The 16,284-nt window shown below is 38.6% G+C and overlaps 1 protein-coding gene across 1 annotated transcript; it reads left to right on the top strand.

Moving 5' to 3' along the window:
* Nucleotides 1–399: 399 nt before the first annotated feature.
* Nucleotides 400–14,105, top strand: LOC107321983 (germ cell-specific gene 1-like protein). The gene is made up of 5 exons (XM_015879517.2): nt 400–775; nt 2,797–2,844; nt 4,908–5,060; nt 8,923–9,034; nt 13,820–14,105. Exons 1-5 carry the CDS (start codon nt 466–468, stop codon nt 14,073–14,075), a joined length of 879 nt encoding a protein of 292 aa, XP_015735003.1. The 5' UTR covers nt 400–465; the 3' UTR covers nt 14,076–14,105.
* The last annotated feature ends 2,179 nt before the right edge of the window (nt 14,106–16,284 follow it).

Raw genomic sequence — 16,284 nt, 5'->3', positions numbered from 1 at the left:
TATAGGCTGCCCAGGGAGATCATGGATTCTCCTTCTCTGGAGATATTGCAGACACGCCTGAACGCCAAGCTGTGCAGACTGCTGTTGGGATACCACTTTGCATGGGCTTTGGATTCAATGATCTCTAAAGGCCCCTTCAAACCCCTACAATTCTGAGATTGATTCTGTGTTCTTTGTGCCCTTTCTCCTGTGACTCTTAGGCCAAATTATAATTCATTATCTCTTCTCCTTGTATTTCTTTCACAAGATGTTAGCACAAAACAACACTGCCCTAAATCCTTAATCTCTCCTACCACATGATTTCTGATTATGCCTCTGTCTCTGCTTTCTGTCTTAACTGCTAAGCTGGTGCTGTTCACTGAGAGGAGTGAAGATTAGGATGGTAAATACAGGCAGGTGTTTTACCAGGCCTATATATTTGTGTAAATGATTGTTTCAGAAGAACAGATACAACAGTCCTAGAGGATGCCAGTTTCAGTCCCAGCCACAGACAGACGGCAGAGAGCCTCAGCAGCATTTTTTCTCAGTTTTCTCTCTTTAGTTTTCTCTATTACAGCATTCAGTAGCAATTACTGGTGTGAAGGGACAAGAAAAGTTGCCAAACCTTTCTGCATAGGACAGGCCAAAGGGGATCACTGCATCCGCTTTAATAGCCCTGACGCCAACAACAGCAATGCTGTGCAGTATATCTGGGAAACAGGAGATGACAAGTTTGTTGACCGAAAGTTTCATGCTGGAATCTGGTATTCGTGTGAAGAAATTATAAATGGGGAAGGTGAGTAAAAGCACATAAACTTCCTTTAGAAAATACTCTGAGTTCTTTCTACTTATTTGATGTCAATTTTCTCGTTGCTGCAATATCATGTATGTATTTTAAAAGAATAAGCAGCCTTTAAAATTTGATCTTATCCAGGAAAGGGGATCTTAGATGATAGTCCCCGGTCAACTTCTAAAAAAAAAATTCTAATAAATTCTGTTAAGAATTTTAAAGTGACAGACCATCATGCAGATCAAGATTTTGTATTGCTTATAACAGGGAAGTGGTTTATTTTCTGATGTTGTTACTTTCTAAGGCAAAAATAACCCCCATCGTGCATGGGCCAGGATCTTTACAATGGTGTACAATGACAGAACAAGTGGCAGTGGGAACAAACTGCAGCACAGCGAGTTTCAAACAAATAAGAGGAAGAAGTTCTTCGCAGTGAGGGTAGAAGAGCCCTGGAACAGGCTGCCCAGAAGGGTGGCCCTTCTCTGGAGATACTCACCTGGGTGCCTACCTGAGCAACCTGCTGCAGGGAACATGTTTTAGGGGGCATTGGACTAGATGGTCTGCAGAGGTCCATTACAAACTCTACAGTTCTGTGATTCTGTGATATTTACCTTGAATGATTGCCCTGTAGGAACATAAAAACCATAACATGCATTTTAATGACAAATTATTTAGATTTTCATTTTACCAGTTAAATCTGTGAGACTAAGATTTTTACATGGATTTCCTGTTAAGCACAGGCATACTTACTTTATTACTGTGATCTCAAAATTCATAAACCAAAGCAGAATAATATTATTTTCACACTCCTAGACCAAAATTTGGAAATTCGTGAATCATGGGAGCTTCCATGTAACTGTGTTTCACTCTGACATAAGTATCAGTAGAATGGGAAAAAAATTGCTGTGTAAGAGAACCTCTAATTGTGTTTGGATCTTTGTATGTGGAACTGCTTAACTGATTTGAGAAATAGGGTTTATATTGTGAATTCGGGTCAAAGTTAATTTTTTTTTCTTGTTGCTCTGATCAGTTTAGGAGTGCCAAATTGAACAAAACTAGGAATCAAGTCAGCTGTCATCTGTGCAACAAAATACAAATATTTTAGAAGCTGTATGTCCTGAGCAGTGAGTTCTGGCAGAAGATCTTGTATATTGTGCAATTTTAAAGAGGTTGATGACAAAGAGCAGAGCAAAATGCATCTCTCACTCAAAAGAAAACAACAGAAAAAAAAGACATATTTTAGGTAGAGATTGCTATAGATACTGGGTTCATAGAATGGATCTGTTGTTGCCTATGGCTATTTTTGTCCATACTTGATGTGGTTAGTAGCTGAAAAAAAACCATCCTCTATTCTCAGAGCAGACCAAAATTAATTCCTAGAGCTTTGTTCAAAGCATCTATACAGGGACCAGGAGATCACATTGGTTAGAAAATCAAAGCTTACAGATAAAGAAGCAGTCAAACTTTGAAGGAATTAGTGTGAGCAGCAGCCTTCTTGCTGTAGAGGTCTTTTGCGGCCTTAGTGATTCTGTGATTCATAGTTTCGTGCGGGTTGGAAGGGACCTTAGAGATCATCGAGTCCAGCCCCCGGGATTCGAGCCTCTGTGTAGCAGAGCGGCACTTCTACCACTTGCGCCACAGTGGGGATTCGAACTCCGGGCCCCAGTGTTGCAAGGCGGTGTCCTTAACCACTGCGCCACCGGGGCACACAAGATTCCTAAGTGGAATGGAATACAGTCTTTCAAATTAACTGTTAATTTTCAATTTCTGGCTTTCACAGCTGTCATCTTTTGGAAAATAACTTCAAAGACTTTCTCAAAAGTCTCCCTTAAAAGTGTAATACCATTTCTGTTCTGAAACAGGTCCATGAGTTGATCCATGTACTTACAAACACAGATTAGAGTTTTTCCAGGTCATCTTAATTTGTGCTTCTATGGTAATTTTTTTTCTGTTGAACTGTTTCATTGCAGAACACAAAATAATGCAGAATTTTCTTTTAAAATTATTATTATTATTATTATTTTTAGGTGAGAAATGTAGAAGTTTTATCAGTTTGACTCCAGCTTCTGATCGAGGTAAATACGCAATTGTATTTACATAAATAAAACTTTCTTGACCACATTTACCACTATAATAAATACAATGTGTTTTGATTTGGAAAAGAAAAAAAAAAAAAAAAAAGAAAGAAAAGAAATTAAATCCCATATAGTTTTTATTCTTTATTTTGTTTTTCCATTTCAAAATGAAGCCCACATGACTTAAAGTATATGTCAATGTCCTTTGAAACCACTCCTTTTGAACAGCAACTTAAACAACAACAACAAAAAAGGTATTTCGAATAAGTATAATGGAAATACTGGAAATCGGGTTTTCTAAGTTTTGTTATCTCTTTCTTTATACCTCCAAATTCAGTCAAGAACTCCACTACTGACACTATGCTACCTGGAAAGGACACAGGGACAGCAGCATATGAACGGGGACAAGCATCTTGTCTCCCAGGGGACTTGGGAGATGTCCTGTGCACCAAACCAATCTTGAGATTAATCCTTTCCCTGTGTGCTACACATAGCTCTAAGTAGGTATTTCCATTCATCTAGGTTTTGCAACCCAAAGATAACTACAGAAAGCATGGAGTAAACCTAGTTCTTTCAAAGAACTGATCCTTTTCCAACGAAACCTGCTTGCAGATGCCATGAAGAGAGTCCCTTCCAATGTTAACCCCATCATCTAAATGGTTAGACCAATCAGGTAGTGGCTGATCCAGAATAAAGTCTTCTCCAAGGTTTGCAATTACGTACTAGAAAAGTACTCTTGTCCAAATAGCCTGGATAAGCATTTACAACTGCCAGGGGTAGCAGAAAGACTGAATATCTGAGGGCAAGCCCCTCTTCTTACCTCTGTGCAGCCATGTCTCTGTGCACAAATAATTCAAGGTGTTTGTAGCATGAGGAGTAGGTTGTGGACCTGGGACTGGGGGATCCTTACAACTAGAACCACTGGTGGATACAGTACAGAAACAACTCCATGAACAGGACATTGGCCCCTGGTATCCACAAGTCCTATCAAGACAACTAAGAAATTTTTTACCTGAATACTTCAATGTGAAAATACCTCAGGGCAGTGAAATCCTGTGTGGAAATAAAGGTTTTTGCCCTTTTCACATTCCACCTTGCACAAGAAGACAAAGCTTGTGTTCCACACATACGTATGGCTACTGTGTGCACAAGTCTTGGGATGCATCAAGCTTGCTATTCCTGAACATCCCAAGGCAAGGTGATATACATAGGTGCTCCATGCATGTGCAGTGATGGTTCACTATTCAAACATATTTAGATGCAAGATTCTATTATTGGACCATGCTGTTGGCTAATGTATCATTCAAATTTCCTGAACATAATCAACTCTTTTTGCTGAGATAAAGATTTTCTTGAGAAATACACCTTGCCAGGCACTTAGTATTTAGTCAATATTTAGTATTTAGTCAATTACATGACTTACAAAGTTTCTATTTTTAATTTATGATTGTTAATATATATGTATATATATATACCTGGTGCATATATATAATAACTTGTTTTTAAGGTTTCTATGGTTCAGTGACCAGTTGTTGGCCAGGTCCTGATTCTATCTGGACACAAGAGGATTATCCTGCCTGCTCCGGCCTGTGTGTCACTAGCATGTGAACAGTAAAAACAGTGATGTAACTAACAGATAACTAGAGAGATAAGAACTAACAGATCAATCTCAGTGAAAACTGGAGACTGCCTAGGCACATAAAGGCATCTCTGTCCAAATTGAAAGAGCTTTTCTGGTAAGACTGAAAACTAAAAGGGAAGATGTTTGTTAATAACTAGGGTAACTATTCAGTGTAGAAACTGTACTTACCCACCTTGGACTGTGAGCTTCTTACATGTGCAGAAGGAATGTGCAGAGCTCTTTCACTACATGGCCAAATCAGTAGAGGAATAATAAGTCAGGGTAGCTATTGAACTTGAATTCTTCTTATTGATGTTAAAATAGCATTCTCACATCTCTGACATTTTGTTTAAAGTTATGTAAACAATATAAATGAAGAGAAAAATGGTGAAAATACTAAGTGACATTTTATAAACTCTGCGCTATTTATTTGATTTTACAGGGGTTTTATGGCTGTCTATTGTAGCAGAGCTACTCTATAACATTTTACTTCTGACTGGAGTTGTTCTTATGTCAATAGAAATGTGCTACTACAGTACTGTCATTGATGGGCTAAAGATCAACGCCTTTTCTGCAGTAGTCATCGTACTAGCAGGTACAATTTAGGATCTCAATTTATAACATCCAGAAAATTTAACACTGATAACTAGCTGAAGATTAATGACAGTGTGTAAGATTGTGAACTACTACCATCTGTCTACTGAGAAATTAATAACACACTGCTGTGGTTTTTTTTATGGAAAATATTATTTCTTAATATTATTTCTTAATATGCTTTATTATGTTTACTTTATATTTGTACTTATTATTTTTATTGTCAGTGTTTTAACTTTATAATTTTTATTTTGGCTGTCTGATTGTCAAAAACAAACAAAGAAACACACAAAAAAACCCAACAAAAACCTTCAAAATAACTTGATTTTCTATTTCCAAGATGCTGAGGATAAAATGAGAAACAGTCCAATCAAAATGGCAGTTATAAGAGGGAATAAAGTGGAATCACATAGTTTTTACTAAAAAACCATCATAAAAATTGTGTTTAACTTTCTGCATTTTACTTCTTAATCCGGTGCTATCTAATAATAGCATCCTATACAAAATCAATTTTGAAGAAACTTCAAATGGTCCCCAGTCCAACTCCCTGTTCACAGCAGGGTTACCTCCAAGATCAGAGCAGCTTGCGCAGTGGAGCTGATTCTTATAGACCTGCAGCCTTCCTGGGAAGCTGATTCCACTGCTTGTCTGTCCTCTTGGTGGAGAATTTAATATACCAGTACCTGAGCAATGTGGTCTGAGTTCATCATTGACCATGTGATGAGAACTGGAGATCAGATCAGGGACTTCTGAAAATGTCTGCCAGTCTGAATTCTATGTCTACTACTACTCTGCAATTCTATGTCAAACACTTGTCACTGAGGGAAATTATGCTAAAATTACTGGTAACATGCACAGTGTTTCACAGTTACTCGTTTTAAAGCTAGAAGCAATATAACTTATTGTGGAACACATACCACCATCTTTCACAATGTTATGAGTACAAATTGATTTTTGTAGGTTGCAAAAATATCTTCTAAAAACACATGTAATTGACAGTCAAGTACATGGGCAGATGGCAAAGCCTATGTCTTTATGAAGTAATCTCAAGATGCTTTTCTCTGGGAAAATTGGGTTTGATCCTAGTTCTAATATTTGTGGATTTAGTGTTCTTGTATTTGTGATTGCTGTGCTTTTCTTCATGAATTAAAGATTTTTCACTCTACTTTTTCCTTTTAGACATAATCACATATTTAATTCGTTTGCCATTATTATTTGTTGGATAAGTAAACTAAGATATGTAAAAGCCCAGTTGTGATAATAGAGAAAAAAAATATTTTTCTTAATTTCTGAAGATGCCTTTGCATACTTAAGGACACCTATTGTGTCTCACCTTCATTTTCTCTGAAAGAAATAATAGAAAAACATGTCACATGACTTCACATATATTTCTACTGCCTCTGATCACTCTTGTGGCTCTAGTTATTATCTTACTCAACTTTTCTACAGTTTTCATAAAGTGACTAATGTGGACAATGGGGTGAGCCTCCAAGGACTTTAGAAGACAACAATTTACAATCCAGATAGTAATTTCTGGAACACTGTAGTTTTAGTTCAACATTCAAGATAGGCCCAAATTTCCTAATATTTATCTGAAAGATGTTTTTCTAGCCTCATGTTAGGAAAAATCTCCAACTCCCAGAACCACCACCACCAATAAAAAACAAAACAAAACAAAGCAAAGAGAAAACAAAACAAAACAAAACAAAACTCCCATCTTTGTAATAAAGGTTCTCTGACTTTCCGAGGAAATGTAATATTTAATGACCTTAAATATGAAAATGTTTTCTTCATGCCCAATATAGAGCCACTGCTGCTACAGTTTTTGTATCTTTAGGGCTCTTCACCTGAAACAGAATGGGTGATTTCTTCTTCCTTTTTGTCAACTTTTACGTATTTCCAGATTTCTCTCAGCTCCACATAGGCCACAGTGTGGCACCCAAGCTTTACTGTCTATGACCTTTGAGAACATTGTAGAATAACTTTCTTCCTTTTTTTTTCTTTTTTTCTTTTTTTCCTGACTTATTTTTCTGAAAGTTTTAAAAAATGTTCATAGTCACCAGACCTACTAATTGCTCAAAAGAAGACCCCTGTCTCCACAGTCTTTCTTGAGTAGGGGTTTACCAGTAGAGCTCCTGGAAACAATTTTAAAATATTTTTCTCTTATCATTTGTCAGAGATTTTCTGTATTTTGAACCTCATCTACAGACTTAGTAAAGTAGCATACTTTTTTTTTTTTTTTTTGAATTGCTAAATAAGCTTACTTTTTGCTGAAATATTCCTACCTGTACCTCTTCGTCCATTGCCAGGTCTATTTCTAAGGAAAGAATAGCGAGCCTAAGTGATGTAAAGAGCATGGCCACTTCCTCTGGTGCCACTCTGGCACCAGAATCCTCTTTCTTGGTCAGTGGAGCTCATCTCTGTGCCTGTGAACCTGATGCCTCTGCCCAGACTGAGGGACATGGCTGCCTCTTTCCCTTTTGCAAGTTCATCCAGTAGCAATGCTGAGTACATGTCACAGTGACATAGGACACACAAGCAAAGGACCATGACATAGTCAGCCTGCCATAGTCAAAACACTGACTTGAAAACAGAGGATTCACATAAGAACATGAACACAGAAAGCTGACTCTCAGCTTGGTCTGGCAGAGGCAGAAATCAGTAGTGCAGGCACATACACAGCACTCCCCAGGTTCACAAGCACATAGACATTAATGGATACTCTACATGCTGGCACAAATCCTCCTTCTGGCTAGTATGCCTGCCCAGATTCTGGCCTCTCTTGTCTACTTCCCTGGTCTCCTACTTATAGATAAGTCCAGCCTGATGCATACTGAGAAAATGCAGCTTTCACATACAGACACTCATCCCATATGCACCCCATGCTGTAAGGCCTCCTGGATGTAATGGCATGGACTCCCACCCCTCCTGATGTCCCAGACCAGACTTGCAGCACCATTATTTTCTGGCTGGTTCAGCTTTGAGTTTGCTCGCTAATTCACCCTCCAAACATACAACATCTTTGGGGAAGATATGGACACTTACCCCCACATTGGCTGGCACCAGGCACATGGGCTGTGATGCATGGCCTGGCTTCAGCCACCAGTATGGAGTCCTACACTTGCCTCACTCATGTCAGCATGCTGACAGTCTGAAATTGCACAATACTCTTGCCTCAGTGGCCAGGAGTAGAAGACCCCACACATGTCAGAAGCTGCACTGGAGCCCCACTGATGCCAGTAGTTGACATTACAGGCTGGAGCACCCACATTCCCAGCCTTACTCCAGTAAGCTGCATTGAATTCCACCTATAGTGGTCCCCTCAGTAGCCAGCACTTAATCATTTAAAATCATATCCACACACATGTACATTTCTTTAGTCACACTGTTTTTTGCCAGTTGTGTTTCAGTGGTTGGTAAAACCAGGATCTGGTATCACAGTCAGGGGCCCATACCACTAGTCTGACTCCAATAGCTGGTGCTTGGGGCTCAAAGTTTGTAGGCCCTGACAATAGAAACCTCACTCAGTTCAGCAGCTGACAACATGGCTAGGGGTGCCTCATCCCCTGACCAGTAACCTTTTTGCTTTTTAAAATCTATGTGTTGCATATTTCACTGCTTCCATAGATTCCACTAGCAGGTGCCAAAGGATTGAACTAGTGATTGTCTTGACAAACTCACAACACATAAATACAACTAGATAACAATGTTCAGTATGTTCATGTGTATGTTCAGTTTCTCATGGAGTTTAGATATGTTGAAAAATGTTATTCAGGAGCTCAAGGGACAACTGTAATGAGATGAGAAGGAGGAATGGCTGCAGCTTGCATTTTCTAATATTGTAATGATATTGTGTTTTTTAGGTCTTCTGGGAATGGTTGCTCACATGATGTACACAACTGTATTTCAAATGACTGTAAATCTTGGTCCTGAAGACTGGAGACCTCACACATGGGATTATGGCTGGTCCTATTGGTACCTATTTGTTTATGTTTGATTCTTCAATTTCAGTCACTTCACCCTATATTCAAAGAATTTATATCTACTTTATAATGGATAGGTCTAACCTACTTCTCTCCTGACAAAACAGTTTGATACCTAGATGCTTTTTCTCCAAAATTCAGTACTCAGATTATTGCATAGGATGTATAAATGTGAGTTTTGCAATTACCATCCCTCAGACAGTTCTGCATGAAGCAGAGGTTCTCCTCCACATGCATCAGATTACCCATTTTTTTCAGGCCCAGATTGAGTACCTTTGTTTTCCAGGAAGACTGCCTTGCATAAGTTACTTTAAGCACTCCTGGCCTCATTCATTTAGTCTAAATATTTCCTTACTTCAAGTAGTTGCATGTGGAACATTTCAGACAAAATTTAAATTTTTGAGAAGAGGCTTGGGCAAAAAATAATGTATTTTTGCCCTATAAGTAATTGTAACATTCCTACTGAGGAAATATAGTTCATTTATTAAGAAAGTGGGCTATGCAAAGGATTTTTGCTATATACATATCTTTGTTAGGCCACTGAAATTCCGTTCCAATTTGGTCAGTATTCAGTATTTGAATTTGAGTGCACCCTCAACAAGTTTCATAGTTTCATAGTTTCGTGCGGGTTGGAAGGGACCTTAGAGATCATCGAGTCCAGCCCCCGGGATTCGAGCCTCTGTGTAACAGAGCGGCACTTCTACCACTTGCGCCACAGGGGGGATTCGAACTCCGGGCCCCAGTGTTGCAAGGCAGCGTCTTTAACCACTGCGCCACCGGGGCACACAAGTTAGCATATGACATCAAGCTGAGCAGTGCAGTTGATAGACTGAAGGGAAGGAGGAAGTTTTTCACACAGAGGGTGGCGACGTACTGGAACAGGTTGCCAAAGGAGACTGTGGATGCCCCATCCCTGGAGGCATTCAAGGCCAGGCTGGATGTGACTCTGGACACAATGAGCATTGTGGACCTTTTCAACCCAGGCCATTCTATAATGATTCTGTGTTATTATTCTTTCTTTTCTGGCTCTTCTCTCCACTGCCTTTTGAGAGAGAGAGAAAGCTCGGATGCCCATCAAATTATTTACTTCATGTTGCCTGCTTATTAAGTGTGCCTTTCTGCTTTACAGCTCAGTCTCAGCTATGTCCCCTTTTTCTCTCGTGTGTTTCTCTCCAGCTCAGCAGAAGGAAAACAGTCTACTACTACTTCTCTAAAGCCATAATCGCTACATCTCTCCTGCAGCATGACAGAAAATTAGACTAGATGATCACTGTGGTCTTTTTCAGCCCAGGCCATTCTATGATTCTATGATGATTCTATGAATTTTCAAAAGATATTTGCTGAAAACAGCTGTCATTATGTCACCGGAGAAACAATTGTATTGGGTTAAATCCAAAGTCTGCTGGCCTTAATAATTAATGTCACTAGAGCAAAACTCAGATTAATTCTCTAAATACTGAGAATATAGATCATATATATATGATATCTATATGATATATATAGATATAGTTTAAATTTCCTGAGCCAAACCAGCTTGTTTGGAAGCTTCTGTTCAACATATATAAACGGAGCTGTTTCTCTAGTGCTTTCAGTGCACTTAAGTGTGGGTACAGACAACACTTCAAGGACAGAGACTATTCAAATAATGATAAATGATGTAGATTAACATATTTGTCCAACTTCCAAGGAAGCCATTGGTACCTGCATGTACTCTAAGGAAGATGGTCTTTGTGGTGCCTTTTTTCTAATCAATTGCATGCGCCATTTTTTTTTTTTTTTTTTCTCCTGACAAAGTTTACTTTCTTCTTTCCTTTACTCATCCTAACAGTTGGTCACATCACCCCATTCACATCTAAGAATAAAGCAAACCATACATACAGATGCCTCATTACCTTCTTCCAGCTGCCTTGCTTGATTTCTTTCCTTTTATCTCTTTCCATATTCAAAATTAGCTTGCTTTTGATAGCCTACACATGGAGCTTCCTAATTTTTCTGTAAGTCCTCAAGCCTAGCATTCCAAAACTTGTCTCCTACTGACTGAGTGGAAGAACCTCATGAGAGTAAAAAGGGAAATATGCTGATACTCTATGAGGAAAGAAGTCAAATGCCAAAAGATGCATTGTATTTAACTCTGTTTTTGATTATCCCAACTTCCACTTGTGGTCACTGTCATTAAGACCATGACAGGGATATGGATGAGCAGACACACAGGAAAAAATTTACTACTTTACCATTTGGTCCTCTTTAAAATCACCTCTCTAACTGCCAAGGAAAACAGAGAATCAGGTCAGTGGCAACAGTTTTTTATCCCAACCTCCTTACTCATTGGAGAAGAGCTCTAGTGCCTGCAAGAACTGCTGATCCTCTGTCATGCTTCTTCCACCTGCTACAGTTTCCTATGTCTCCTCAAATCTGGCTGCAGTGCCAGAGTTTTTCTTCTACCTTGTCCAGGAGGTACCTGGCACAATAATCACTTCTGATGGGTAGGCTTAATCTGTGGTGGCCCTGAATATCTTTTTAAGAAGCATTAGGGCACCAGCAGGTGGCTGAGCATCAGACAGTTGTTTGCACACAAATGTCTTAAAAACATTGTTTTTCTCTTAGAACCAAAAATATAACATCATGCCAGACTCTGAAAAGAAAAAAAAACCAAAAACAAACAAACAAAAAAAAAAAAAAACCAAAAAAACAAACTAACTCCGTCCCATCTGAAACTAAGACAGTACATTTCTCTATATTTGTTTTTTATCTTCTTAGGTATGTTGGAAGATGTTTATCATTTTAGTGAATCACTCACTCTCCTTGTGTTTCTCACATTGATGCATCCTCAAATGAAAAAAAAAGTTTTCTCTCTAAAGATTTGCTTTGTACTACATTCCCTTCACAAAGCAGTGATGGAAAAAAATGTATTCAAGTTGCACTTTTACCTGTAACTCCTTTATCCAGATAAACTAGTTGCCGTAGTCCACTTTCTTTTCCAGTTGATCTTTCTGATCATGCATTTGCCTTTATTCTTTGAGCAGAGTTCAAACTGAATTTACTTCTTGAAGCTAAATTTCCACTGTAGCCAATCTGTCCTCTATCCTCTGGGTCTCTCAGTAACAAGACTTCAACTTCTTTCCTTGGTTCTCATGGTTCTCCTTAGTCGATGTGTTCCTATTTTTTTTTTTTCTTTTTTTTTTCCCCCAGATTGTATATGGAAAAGGAAAAGTTCGGGAAAAATCTTGAGGAATTACATTAATATCCTCTTATATTGTCAAAGGAAACAATTCAGTTCTGTCTTTTATTTTGTATATTTTAACACAACAGCATTGTTCTACAGAAGTATCTGCTCATAAGAGGTCTTTTTTTTTTCAGTTTTTGGTAAGAGGCCTTTTTGAAGTTTTCTTGTAATCAGTTTCTTGCCTTTATTTAAGTAGCTCCTTCAAAGGGCTTTAACAGGGTGATTAGGAAGAATGCCTTCAACAGGAGTTGTGCTTTGTATTATTAATTATACTAATTTTTCTACTAATGCTACAGCGCTTTATTTATTCAGTGAAAATGCTTTTACATGAATCAGATACACTACCTTTAAATCATCTCATAGTTTAAAACTTGATTTCATTGCTGCCATCTTCAACTCTTCTCTACTACAGTTGGCTCAAGCCACAGGTTACATACCAGCAAAGGTGGACCTGCTTCTCCCAGTTCTTTCCCCAGTTCTTGCTATTTCTTTGTTACAAGGTCTTTTCCACTTATTCTTATATTTGAGATGGTAAGTCAATATGTGATTTGGCTGACTTGAGGAGAAAACATAATTTAAACTGCTCTCCCTCCTTCCTCTTTCTAGTGGTCTTGTGCATCTGTATGCCATAGTCCACTGCACTCAAACTGTCAGTGTAACTGGTTGTCTGATAATCCTGGTAACTAATCCTTGCTGAAAATAGCATTCAAAAGGGGAAAAAATAAAAAAGGAAACACAAATGACTTTACTGAACTACAGCAAGGATGTAGGAACAAATAGCTATGAAGGAGAAGAGATATTAAAAGGAGTTGCTTATACTGATTTTTCTACTAAAGCACACATTTCATTTGATTATCCTGACCTTGGCATGTTAAGAAAGGCTCTGCTAAATTTATTCACTGTAAACTGTAATTCATTCCACTGAGACCATATTTTTACATGATAGTTTTACATTTCTAGCATGCGTTGTCCAGCATTTTCTTGTATCTTCAGTAAATCCTAACTCAATATCAATTTTTAGTTCTGTCTTGTTATGGTGTTACTCCAAACATTTCATAGTTGGTGCCACTTTCTTCCTCTTTAGTCATCACCTTTATTTTCTCAGTATTTTCTCAGGAATGTATTTCAGCATTTGGCCCTGCTATTTAACACTTACTAATCTTTGTGGGTAACTGACACAAATTATTTCTCAGTGACATCTGTGAGATTTTTAGTCTCAGTAGCCGCACATTTTAATTTTTTAAGCATCTTCATTTTTACATAGTTCCTCTTCCCAATAATGAACTCAGAATTAACAGAGGAATCATAGGCATAAAATGTGGATATTATAAGGAAGGTCATTAAATGTGGATATTATAAGCATAATACAGAGGTGCATTCTGTAAGTCAGGTATGTGGATGGCCATTAACCAAATGTGTGTCTTCTCTGACCATTCTCCTCTTTCCCTAGTATAAACCAGTGCAACATCTTGGGTGCATTTTTTCAAAAATAAAGTTGAACAACTTGGATATGAAAATGATCTGCTAATTTCTAATAAACTTTTTTGTTTATAGTCTCGCTTGGGCTTCCTTCGCTTGCTGTATGGCTGCAGCTGTCACGACCATTAACAAATATACAAAAACTATTTTGGAATTCAAGCACAAAAGAAAAATTCTGGAAAGGAGTTTAAAGATTAAATACAAGTTTCCTGATCATGCAGCTCCAGAGAAAGCTTGCAATGTGTATATGAACTCTTTTCACAGTTCTACAGAGGACTGTGCACATCCAGTAAAAGATTTACGTCACCTGGGCACTATTTCAGTTCTATAAATTTTAACCTTTTCTCAAGGCATACTGTGAACCATAAAATCAGAACAGAATGAAAAAATATGTTTTAATAAAATTGTATATTTGTGTAGCAATACTTATCTTCTCTAATAAAAAACAAACAAACTCCATGAATGTTTCAAGGAAGTCTTAGTATTGCGAAAGCAGATTTATGTGTCCTAGTTCAGAAAAAACATCTGTGACATAGGTTCTGCATTGCTCTGATTTTTAAGCTGAGTGACTGGTGTCTCTTGCTGAAGGCAAGAAATGTGAAGTCACACACCCTTGTTTGCAGATGTGCTGTTTTGATCTGTCAAGGAGTTGTGGGAGGAAGTGAGCAGGCTGCATAGCACAAAGGATGATTAAATTGACAAGTTATTCACAGAGACACTGCAAAGACAAGAGCCTGAACCTCCATATGCACAGAAGAAAGAGCAGCTGGAGACTGTTTGCTGGAGGCTCCCAGGACTGGGAACGCTGGGTGCTTGTGACTTCTGGTGAGGTGAAGATGGCTCTTTCTCCACTAGCAGATCTGCAACTGCAGAACTGGTTTGGTTTCTGGCATCAGGCAAAGAGTGGAAACTGTACATGGCATGTGCTCAGAGCCAGCGAATCCTGAAAATGCAGTAGCCAGTGTGTGATAGCAGGAAACTGTTTCCTTCAGGGACTGAAGACCATTTTCTGGTGATCTAGTAAGATATAGGGATGTTTGCTCTCTGTTAGGGCATTGACTATAAGATGTTTCAGGGAGACTACTGAAGTCTGTCTAGACCTCAGGCTACTATCCCCTGCTGATTAACCATGTGGACACCAAAGATACTACTGGGGAGGCTTTGAGCATGTCCAGAATGACTACACAACCATGATTTGTGGGGGAAGGTGTAGGACATGGCGGTCCAGGTTGTGTTTTCCTTGACCCTACAGGAAGAAAGACTGGGTGGAGGGCCTGGATGCTGCAGGCAACACTTGGTTTTGCATAACTGGTCCTGATGACAGGCTTTGACAACTGTAGAACTGTCTCTGAGGACCAGGAACTGCTTGGGGAGACAAGGGACATTTGGTAAAGCTTTACAAAATAATCTTAGTGAAGCTGACCAACCTGTTGAGGGGAATGTTTACTAGGAATGATGGAAAAGGCGAATTGTGTCATTAAGCAGAGATTAACAGTGAAAGAAAAAGGTACAAGGTGACAAGAAAAAGTGAGTCCTCAGGGATGACAGAACAGGATAAAATAAAACTCAAGTGTATGTACACAAATCCAAGCAGCCCGTGAAACAAATGGGAGGAACTAGAAGACTGTATGCAGACAAAGTACAGCAATGTAATTGAAATGAGAAATGTGGTGTCATAGATTGTTTGACTGGATTACTGTGATGGTTGAAAATCAACTCCATTGAGAGTGACTTGGGGATCTTGCTGAACTGATGTCCAGCTTGGTAGCTAAAAATGTGCCTGGAAGAAATGCTAACAACATCCTAGGCTATATTAACAAAACCTATCTAAAAGGCCTAGGAAAATGACTACTGCCTTCTGATTAGCATTCATTAGATGATATGTAGAATCCTGTTTTAGTCTCCCCAGCACAGTAAAGACATTCACAAAGTGGTCTTTCAGCAGAAGGCCACAAAGATGGTCATGGGGCTGAATCAGATGTGGTATAAGAAGAGGCTGAGGGAAGAGGGCTTTTTCTATATGCACAGAGGGCTTCAGAGGGACCTGAAGCCCTCAGATACCCATAATATATAGAACAGCAGTATTTACAAGGATTTTATTACATGGAGCTGGACTTTTCAAACTGGTGTATGGTGGGACTTGAAACACCAGACACAGGTTTAGATAAGAGATGTATGGACTAGATATAAGTAGAAACTTTTCCACTGGGAGGACATCAAGAGTGATGTTACCTACCCAGAAGAGATGGTACAGCCTTTCTCCTTTAGATTTTCCAGACCTAAGTAAATTTCTCACAAAACTGATCATACCTCAGACATAATCCTGCTTTGCGAAGGAACTTGGACCAGACACCTCCTAAAGTTTCTTCACTCATGAGTTATCCTCTTCCCCTCAAAACTGAATCTTACTAGAAATATTTGGAATTTCTCTTTCAAAATTCAGTTTCTCTTTTTTCTTTCTTCTTTCTGAATATTTCAAATACCAAACTTCATGGTTAAAGTTTTGTTTCCTCTATCAATATCAGAAAATCCTTGTCATC

Source organism: Coturnix japonica, chromosome 18 (assembly GCF_001577835.2).
Source record: "Coturnix japonica isolate 7356 chromosome 18, Coturnix japonica 2.1, whole genome shotgun sequence".
NCBI classification, from domain to species: domain Eukaryota; kingdom Metazoa; phylum Chordata; class Aves; order Galliformes; family Phasianidae; genus Coturnix; species Coturnix japonica.
This window is presented reverse-complemented; position numbering and strand designations above follow the sequence as displayed.